The sequence below is a fragment of the Camellia sinensis genome, chromosome 3 (assembly GCF_055761805.1).
Source record: "Camellia sinensis isolate YWXY chromosome 3, ASM5576180v1, whole genome shotgun sequence".
Classification (NCBI taxonomy): domain Eukaryota; kingdom Viridiplantae; phylum Streptophyta; class Magnoliopsida; order Ericales; family Theaceae; genus Camellia; species Camellia sinensis.
Genome location: NC_138963.1, coordinates 184,595,801 through 184,606,257, shown reverse-complemented (window position 1 = coordinate 184,606,257; position 10,457 = coordinate 184,595,801). Strand labels below are relative to the sequence as shown.

General features: G+C 33.1%; 1 protein-coding gene across 17 annotated transcripts; it reads left to right on the top strand.

The window, feature by feature from the left end:
• Nucleotides 1-501: 501 nt before the first annotated feature.
• Nucleotides 502-10,115, top strand: LOC114279463 (putative AC transposase). Of its 17 annotated transcripts, none has more exons than XR_014364968.1 (10): nt 502-669; nt 1,500-1,622; nt 1,713-1,801; nt 2,539-2,623; nt 3,077-3,218; nt 4,044-5,940; nt 6,050-6,107; nt 7,293-9,399; nt 9,492-9,573; nt 9,658-10,023. XR_014364968.1 is itself a non-coding variant. In XM_082921626.1 (10 exons), the coding sequence occupies exons 5-9, from the start codon at nt 3,123-3,125 to the stop codon at nt 9,554-9,556; spliced, it is 702 nt and encodes a 233-aa protein (XP_082777752.1). In that variant the 5' UTR covers nt 502-669; nt 1,500-1,622; nt 1,713-1,801; nt 2,531-2,602; nt 3,077-3,122; the 3' UTR covers nt 9,557-9,573; nt 9,658-9,949. The 17 variants fall into 17 exon arrangements, 3 of the variants coding, with proteins under 3 accessions (XP_082777752.1, XP_082777754.1, XP_082777753.1); XR_014364965.1 differs by having other exon boundaries at nt 2,531-2,623; XR_014364969.1 differs by having other exon boundaries at nt 2,499-2,602.
• The last annotated feature ends 342 nt before the right edge of the window (nt 10,116-10,457 follow it).

Genomic DNA, 10,457 nt, shown 5'->3' with positions numbered 1-10,457 from the left:
AATCACACTTAATTTAATGAGTGAGATAATATTTTTTTAATTACACATTTTAAATAAGTGTGAATATTTATTTTACTACTCACACACACACACAATCAATTCCCTAATTAAACCCTAAGAGCATCTCCAATGCACTAGGCATATAATACTTGTTAGTTAAAATGCCTAGTGTGATTCACTTTTTTCAATTCCAACGCACTAGGCATATGATTAGGCATTTTGGCTCAACTCATATTCACTAGCTACATGTAGCTAGCCTTCAACGCTAGGCAAAATGTATTCAATCATTAGGATCATTTCCCTCCATCTTTGTTGTTGACGTGGCATTCTATAAAATTAATAATATTTGGATTAATAGCTAAAATAAAGAACATGTGATTAAAAAACATAAAACAGTTGATAGGCAAAATAAAATATATACTTTATAGTAATATTTAGATAGGTAAAATGCCAACTACCATTGGAGATGCTCTAACACACTCACCCCCCTCATCTCATCGTATACAACATTTGTCTCACACTCATCTCTTGCTCCTCTACTATGCCTCACTCATCTCTCGCTCTTCCACTACGCCGATCGCCATCGCCATCGCCATCGCCATCACCTCTAGTAGCCTTGCTGATAGCCGTCATATCTTCTCTACTCGCTGAAGTTTTGATAACAACTTTGTGAGTTCTGCTATGTTTTTTTTTTAGTTTTCTTGTTTTATAGATTTTGGTAGATTTTCCCTTTCTCCTTCTCATTTTGGTAGATTTTGCTTCTTATTTGCATTCCTATTTAATTATGTTTCCTCGATGTGAGCCTTTTGATAATGGTTAGCCCCTGGTTTGACTTTCTCTTATTCTCTGTTTAGGGAGTAAATTTTTTTTTTTAAAGTAAAATTTTGAGTATACTGGAGATGCCTAACACAAGCATTTGGCTCATCTGAGCAGATCAAGTTTTTCCTGCTATCAAAGCAGATCGAGCAAAATGAAAAAATTACCCATTTCAATATGCCCAGCCAGAAAATTTCCATATGCCTAGAAATTTACTAGTTTAGACAAGAAAGTGACTCAGTGGAAGCTTGGCTTGCATCAAATTGGTTTGTAACTGGTGTAAAACTGATTCTTCAGTAAAATTATACTATTTTTTTTTTTTTGTTTTGTTATTGTGGTACTGCACTGTTCACTCCACTTTTTTTTGCTTCTTTAACACCACTGCAAAGTGTTATTATAAGTAATCCTAAATTGGATTGTGGATAACATTGCCCTTAAGTTGTTTCTACTTGTCAATAATTTATAGACACGTGGATGCATCTTTTGAAGTGTCAAAAGGATACCTCAGGGCATATTGAATTGCCATATGGGTGCCAAAATACTAAACTAGGAGTGTCCTTTTTACATTTGAATTCACCGCCAGTATTCTAATGCATATTCTATTAGGGTGATTTTATTGTTGGTAATAATCTTTTCATTGACTTCCGTTCTTCTTAACATGACTAGTGAAATTTGGGATGTAGGTTTGGATGTTATACGCACTGATCCTGCTTTTGTCTTTTATAAGAGTAAAGCCAATCAGACAAAACTTTGGAACATTCTTGCCATTTATGCTTGGGTTGATAATTCTATTGGATATGTTCAAGGCGAGTTCCCCTGAATCCAAGGACAGTTATGCTGAAACTGTTTTATGTTTAGGTATTTTCAATGGTTTTCACACTTTTTTCCTTGAACAGGAATGAATGATATTTGCTCTCCAATGGTTATTCTTATGGAAAACAAAGCAGACACCTTTTATTGTTTTGAGCGGGCAATGCGCAGATTGGTATGCATCTATTTCATTATCAAAGGTGACATTGTTATTAAAACTAATAATGTGACCCAACTGCCTACTTTATTTAATTGCTCCTTCATTCTTGAATGTAGAATTGATCTGTTTTAGTGAAAAATAGTTACTTGAGTTAGTTGGGTTTGGTATTTAGTGAATTCCAATGGGATGGGTATACTTTTTTGGCCTTCTGGTTTCAATTTTTGGGATATCAGCATTATTGCATAGCTAGTTCCTGAACACCTGGAGTGTAGAAATCCTACTCTCTGATAGTAGTTGTTTCTCCATAGGGCAAAATAGTCAAACGAAATCAGGCCATGCCTACAATTAGTAGGACTAAGGTTTTGTTGGGTAGAATTGTTAACTTCAACTCTGATTTCTAGCTTTTTGTTGACAGGCCAAGTGGGTGACAAACTTTTAGGGGAATGCCTCACATTTTTCTAGGTTATGGTTGGTTTATATGTATGCAGCAATTAGGGCACTTTGAAGGTTCTTTAGTTTTTTTTACTACAGACTCTGACTACTCAAGTATGTTGCATTTAGCAAACCTGTTATTTAGGACAGGGTTACCTGATTTTGTTGCTTTTCCTCACAAAGTTGCATCTTAATTTCTTAACTGTGAGTCATAGTGCTTTTCATCTTTCAGACTTTTTCTTGGGTTTAGGACTCATTTCCTCGCTTTTATTTGAAAAAGAGAAAATTTCAGATCTAATGCGCATTCTATAGGGGTGCAGTCTCAATTGAGTACACTTGCAGGAATAATGAAAGTTCTTGATCCAAAGCTTCATCAACACCTTGGTATGGCTGATCCTGCTAGAAGTAAGTTTTAGTTTTTGTTGATGTACTATGTAGAAAATTTTGACAGCAGGATTGTTTTACTTGTAGCTTCACTATTTGAGGATGTTATTTTGGGCCTATTTGGTTATCACTTATAAGTTACCTTTTATGATTATAATTTTTTTTTAAGATTATAACCTTAATTGTTTTTTAAATAAATTGTAAATCAGTTTGGTATAGCTTTTAATAATTTGTTATAGAAGTTAAACATGTTTGGTTAAATAAGATGTTACATAACTTTTTTGCTAATATCTAAAATGACCTCAAAAGTTATAATTACGATAAAAAAGATAGGACTTTTATGTCCATACATGTTTAAGTGCCCTGCACCTGCAACTTAGGTGCCCCACAATCACATTGCTCTCTATATGTATGTAACTCAGCAATTGATTTTTCTTGGAAATCATGGTCTATCCGGCCTATTTTATTTTGTAGCCTGCGCCAAAGTTATCCTGCACCTGCAACACACTTTTAAGCCAACATGTTTGTGATTAAAAAATATTATGGCAAGGAAACGATGAAGCTGACAGAATTGTCTGCAAGTGATAAACTAGAGCGCTTCTGTGGATCAAAAGAGGTAATGTCTTCTTTATATAAATTGACAATTATGAATAATCTAAAATCAGATAGTGTATCATTTAAGATGAATCAAGTGGTATCAGAGATTCTTGGTTTAGTAGTTCTAAGGCCCCGTTTGTCTTCAGAGGTAGAATGGAGGGGATTGTTAGTGAGGGAATTGATAGTGATGGGATTAAGTAAAATTATGTTTGTTTTGATGATAGTTGTTAATGTAGGAATTGTTAAATTATTTTTATATGTATAAAATAATAAAAAAAAATATAAAAAATTAAACATTAATATTTATAAAAAAAAATTCCCAATATATAAAAAATAAAAAAATTTCTAATCCCTTTACTATTTTTCTAATACCATCTCCACTTCCTCCATCTCAATCCCCCTTCCAACCTCCATCTATATCACCTCCATCATCCTAATTCCCTCCCCAACTCTACAAACAAACACAACACTAAATAACCTTACCTCCATCCTAATCCCCTCCTATCTATTTAACCCCAAAACAAACGGGCCCTAAGTGTTTAGCTATTTGATTTTCTTTTGATAATGGAATGTGCAAGTGTTGGTAGTTGTCTTTCTCATGCTTTAATGATATAGTTTGTTTTACGCATGCATCCCTTTCTTCATTGAACTTCTTGTGAAGTATGCAGTTTTCATTAGTTAATTACACATTTGTATAATAGTATGATAACTACAATTAGATCTTTGCTTCTTCTTTTTTTCTTTTCTCTCTTTTTTTTTTTCTTTCTTTTTTAATTTTTTTTTAATGGTACCATTCGTTTTGCAAGCATGACTATGAGTCGACAAGTCTTGCTCATTTTGACAGTCACATGGATTAATTTATCAGTATGGATGAGCAAAAGACCCCACCTTAGATGATGAAGAATGGTCGCATATATCTGAAATGCACTCAAGGTATTCACACAATCAACACTCAATTGCATTTCTTTTATAGAACATTAAATATTTGAGATGGATAGAGCCACTTAAACCAAATTGTTGTTATAGTTAAATTTCTGTTGAACTTGCAATTTCTGTGGATAAAGTGACATTTTGATTTTACATGCTTCATGTCATGCTAGAGGTATTTAATGTTAAGATATTTAAAGGGGTGTGATCAGTCGGACTTTATCTTTTGTAAGACTAGAACAATCTTTATAAATAGTTAGTTTATTCATATGCTTCTAGCGGTTTCTAAATTAATTTGTGTTTTCATTTTTCAAGTCAGAATTTCTTGGAGAGATGCAAAATATGGTCAAAGAATTTAAGAACTTAGTTTTTCAAGTTTTTTCATTTTTTAATAAATATAAGCACAGTTTTTAATTCATTTGTATATACTTTTGAACATATTTAACTTTCATTTATGAAATATATGATGTCATTCCATTCAATATGTGGTTGTGATTCAAAGTATAGTATATAGTGTGTATTACATCCTTCAAATGTGTGTACAAAAATAATATAGATTATTCTTCAAATATGTCGAACCCTTTTTTCATCACACGCATTAACTGTGATGAGAAATACATATAACGTGTGATATTATCTCATTATTAATCACAAGTTTTATTAGGTATTAATCACACTTAAAAGATGTGATCTAAATGTTTATTATCACATGTTTTATTAGTTTTTAATCACACTTAAAAGATATGATCTAAATGTTATTAATCACACTTAAAATATGTGATCTAAATGTTTATTATCACATGTTTTATTAGTTATTGATCACACTTAAAATATGTGACCTAATTGTTATTAATCACACTTAAAAGATGTGATGTAAATATTTATTAACACGGGTTTTATTAGTTTTTAATCACACTTAAAAGATGTGATCTAAATGTTATTAATCACACTTAAAAAGTGTGATTAAAAATGACCCTTTTTAATCACACTCCCAAAGATCACACTTTGACAAAACTTAAAAAGTGTGATCAAAGATTACACAAAAAAAGTGTGATCTTTATCTATTTTTGTAGTAGTGACATGAGCAGAGCAATTATTGAAGAGAAAATTTAGAAATGAGTTATGCTAGAGACACCAAATAATCTGTCAAACTTCTCACATGGGTGTGGTGCCCACACCCATGTAGATTCGTGTGAGATCCATACACATGTGAGAGATTTGGTAGAAAATTTGTGTCACGACCCAAACCCGCCCTTATAAGTTTAGCGTCGTAACCGGCCAGTAATTCTTGGATTATCAAAGGCCTCTTAACAAAATAACATATAATAAGGGCCTACGGAAGCAAATATAGAAAATATACAATGTCCATAGAGTTGTGTTAATTAGGGCTGGCCATAGGGTTATCCGACCCGCCTAAACCGCCCTACCCGATCCGAACCACACGCATGTGGGCGGTTTTGCAAACACATTAGGGTAGGGTGCAGTTTGGATTTTACATAAATTTTGGGTTGCGGGCGGGTTGCGGGTTTGAACCGCACCCGCCCAACCCGCCCACATTAAATTATTATTATTTTTTTCAAACAAATCTAACCGTCCATCTATACTTGGTCCTCATCTATACTATACTAAACAAAACAAAAAACCCTAAATCTAATCGTCTCCCTCACATCACTCTCTCAGTCGCCTCTTTCTCTCTCACCCTCTCGTTCATCTCTGCACCGATCTCATTCATCTCTGCAACGATCACTCTCTCACTCTCTCGTTGTTCATCTCATCGATTCGTACCGATCATCGCACCGCCGATCTACTCACAGGTAAACTCTCTCTCTCAATCTCTGTCTCTCTCTGGGCTCGATGGTTGTTATATATATATATCAGATATCTTTGATCTAATCTGTCTCCCTCACTTTCTCATCTCATCAGATCAGTCTCATCTCTGTCTCTCCCTCTCTCACCCCGATGGACTCACACTATCTCACAGGTAAGCCTCTCTCTCTCTCACTCTCTCCCTGATCTCTCATCTCTGCACTGCACCGATCGAATCTGTGTGTGTAATGTCTCCCACATTCTGTGATGTCTGTAATGTTTGTATGTTAATCTGAATCTGAAATGTTGATCTTAGTTGTGTCTCACACTGTGTAATGTTGATCTTAGTTGTGAAATCTGAAATCTGTATGTTAATTTTATTGATCCTGAAATCTGAATTTGAATCTGAAATATGAATTTGTTTTGTTTGATCTGAAAATTGATTCTGATTATTATTTGATAAGCATGCTATTTTTGTGATGGGTTTGAATGTTGTATGAAGAATTTTTACATTTTTTTTTTTTTTTTTTTGTAGACAACATGGATTCTACTTACCTGATGAAGTAGTTTTCTTTTTCTTTTTCTTTTTCTTTATAATGATCTAATTGACTAGTTGAGAGGCATAGTATACTAGTATTAAACTGTGCTAGTATAATTGAGAGATATCAAATGTGCTAGTATACTAGTATTAAACTGTGAACCCTGGTTTAGAATAATGGGTATTATGAAAAAGAAGGTTTAGAATGAAAAGAAGGATTCCAGTTAGGGTGATAATTTTTAACATATTGTGTAGCAGCTCTCAGCAGCTAGAAGTGTTGAAACATACATTTGTATTTTATTTATCTAAATGTTTGTGTGTTTTGCTTTGGGTATTTTAAAGCATACATTTGTATTTAAAACATGAATGACATGATAATATAAATGTATCTTTGTTGATCCCATTTGATATGATTTTCAACTCCATGTGAAGTGTGTGAACATCATACTTGCAGAAATTGCCTATGAAAAACCAGATAAGGTTTAAAACCTAGTTGAGAAAATTAAGCTAAATAATGCACATGGATTGTTAATTGATTCTGAAAATTCAGATTCAGATTTTGAAAATCAATTAACAATCAGAAAATTGACAACTTGTTGATTTTGTTAATTGATTCTGAAAATTGATTCTGAATCTGAAAATTGCCTATTCTGTGACTGTATGTTAATTGATTCTAAAATCTGAATTTATTAATCTAAATCTATATGTTAATTTTGGTACATCTGAATCTGTCTATATAATTTTGGAATTCAATCTAATTTGTTATTAAAATTGAATCTATGTCTGTAAAATTGATTCTGTGACTGTATTTTTGTAATCTAGTTTAAATGGAGGATAGTATTCAATCTCTCGCAATCAATCTTGTACCTCTGGAATCCTCTAATTCTCAAATGAATCCTCTCTTAGTCGAGCCCGAACCTGAACTTGAACCTAAGCCTCCTAGACCCCCAAAGAGAAAGAGTGAGAGTGGATGGGGGAGAGCACCATCTACAGTTTGGGATCATTTTGACAAGGTTGTAGGGACCGATGGGAAGCGTAGAGCTGTATGTAAATATTGTAAGAAAGAGTATATGGCTGACTCTAGAACTCATGGGACTAGTAATTTGAGGAGTCACCCAATTGTAAAGAATATCCAAATAGGGATACAGATGGTCAACAAACACTAAATCTTAAACCGAAACAAAATGAAGAGGGTGTTGAGGTTGTAGCAACAATTTTTAATTTTGATACTTGTAAAAGGGCTCTTGCGGAGATGTGGTCATTGATGAGTTGCCATTTAGATTTGTGGAAGGTGTTGGGTTTAGAAGATTTTGTAATGTCATGCAATCCAAATTCACACCAATTCCCTCTCGTCAAACCATATCTAGAGAAGTACTCAATATATTCAAGAATGAAAGGGATAAGTTAAAGAAGGCCATGAAGGGTTGTAGAATTTGCTTTACTACGGACACTTGGAGATCTATTCAGAATTTGTGTTATATGTGTTTGACTGCTCATTTCATTGATGATAACTGGAAACTTCAAAAAAGAATCATAAATTTTCAACAAGTTGAGGATCACAAAGGAGAAACATTGGGTCGAAAAATTGAGTCGTGTTTGATTGAGTGGAACATTGATAGCATATTCACCTTAACAGTTGATAATGCTAGTTCTAATAATCTTACCATTCAATATTTGAAAACGATAACCAAAGATTAGAAGGGGACTATTTTGTAACATGAGTTTATTCATATGCGTTGTTGTGCACATATTCTTAATCTCTTTGTGAGTGATGGGTTGAAAGAAATGGATGATTCTATTGCCAACATTAGACTTGCGGTGAGATATGTGAGGTCTTCTCCTCATAGGCATGATGTTTTTAAGAAGTATGCGGCCACACTCAAACTTGATTCAAAAGCTCTTGTATGCCTAGATGTACCAACTAGGTGGAACTCTACCTATTTGATGTTAGAGGCCGACGAAAAGTATGAGAAGACTTTTAACCGATTGAAGTTTGTGGATTCTAACTTTGAACCTTATTTCAAGGATGTTGATGGTGGCATAAGAAGAAGTCCGAATGAGTTGGATTGGAAAAAGTGTAGAATTTTTTTGAGGTTTCTAAAATTATTTTATGTTGCAACTAAGAAATTTTCGGAGTCTCTCTTTGTTATGTCCAATGTTTTCTACAAAGAGATGTTTGTTATTGAAAGCAAAATTAACCAATTAATTTTGGAAGAGGATAATACTTTGAGCACAATGGCAAGGACTATGAAGCTAAAGTTTAGCAAGTATTGGGGGGATGGAAGTAAAATCAATTTGTTGTTGTATGTTGCGATGGTTTTTGATCCTACCAAAAAAATGACATACTTGAAGTTTTGTTTTTCCAATTTATTTCTTGGAGATAATAGGAAGGTGGAAGAGATGGTAGACAAGGTTAAGAGTTGCTTGAGTCGTTTGTATAGCCATTATGTCACACTTTATCTTTCAAATGAGAAACTTCCAAGTGTGAGTGAAGTTGTGAATATGGTGGAAGATGATGATGATGATGATGATGATGATCCTTATTCTTTAGTTGACTCCTAATTTAATTCCTTTTTGGAGGGGCGATGCACTAGTGGATCTAAGTTAGAATTGGAACAATATTTATCCGAGGTTGAACATTTTGTAAAGAATCAAGCATTTGAGATTTTGGATTATTGGAAGGTAAATGCAACCAAATATAGGGTGTTATCACAACTTGCAAGGGATGTGTTGGCCATGCCTATTTCTACCGTTGCATCAGAGTCGGCTTTTAGTACGGGAGGGCGTATTCTTGACCCATTTTGTAGTTCACTTTTGCTTTCTATGGTTGAAGCTCTTGTATGTACTCAAAATTGGCTTCAAAGCAACCTTCCAATTTCTTTTCGAAAGGCGATGGATGATGTGGAAGAATTTGAGCAATATGACTCGGGTAAATGGAAATTTATTTATCTTTATTTTTATTTCTGTTATTCATTTTCTAATGTAAGTTTTATTAATCTTCTCTTGTTGACTTCTAATTAGGTACTTTGGAGTCAAGCTCATCTTCAACTTCAACCTATAATGTTGATGCTATAATTGATGTCTAATATCCATTTGCTCATTGGTAATTTTTTCATATACTCATCTTTTCATTTCTTACTATAATTGAAGATTAAAGTTTATATTTTTTTAATTTGTTTTTGTGTAGGGTTCATCAACCAAATGCATGGAATTAGAATTAGAATTGGAATTGGAATTTGTGAAAGTTGAATTAGAAGTGGTTCATGAAGATGAAGTTTGATATCTTAGAAATGGTTTAATTTTATTTCATGGGTTTGTATTGAATGAAGTTTGACAATAATTTTTTTTTTTTAATTGTGTTTTGGTTTTGGATGAATGTAAGTTAATGATTTTTTATTTTTATTTTTTTGCATTTTGGATGAATGTAAGTTAATGAAGAATTTTTTTTTTTTTTTTTTTTTTTTTTTGGTTAGGAATGATGAATGTTGAATTTTCAATGTATGATTTTTTTATTTGGGTTATGAATGATGAATTTAGGATGAATGCAAGTTAATGATAGAATGTAGATTTTGAATGATTTGTTTAGGTTACGAATTGAATTTGTTGTGTTTTTTATTTTATAAGTTTTTTACAAGTTTTAATTCATTAATTATTAATGTTGGAGCATTTTAGAAAATATGAGAAAAAATGTCCAAAATAAAGATTGACAAAATGGGAGAAAAAAAAGGTTTAAAAATAAATTTTTGGAAAAAAAGTCGAATCCGCAAACAACCCGCACATCCGCGAACCCTAACTGCACAAATCGCATTGCGGGCGGTTGCGGATTTAGTTTTTTCCAAACCGCATACATGCGGGCGGGTCCAAACCAAACCGCAAACCGAACTGCGGACACCCCTAGTGTTAATGTATATGAGACAAAAAATTTGAAAACAACTTGTATATATATATGTGATGTCATAAATACATGAGTCTTACGTCACTCCAATA

Bases quoted from the DNA above. Each gene is read 5' to 3' on its own strand.
- LOC114279463 (XM_082921626.1), top strand. From the start codon at position 3,123: ATGTTTGTGATTAAAAAATATTATGGCAAGGAAACGATGAAGCTGACA. The intron at 6,108-9,050 runs GTAAGCCTCTCT...TCCTTTTTGGAG, and splicing joins GGACTCACACTATCTCACAG to GGGCGATGCACTAGTGGATC. The intron at 9,400-9,491 runs GTAAATGGAAAT...ACTTCTAATTAG, and splicing joins ATTTGAGCAATATGACTCGG to GTACTTTGGAGTCAAGCTCA.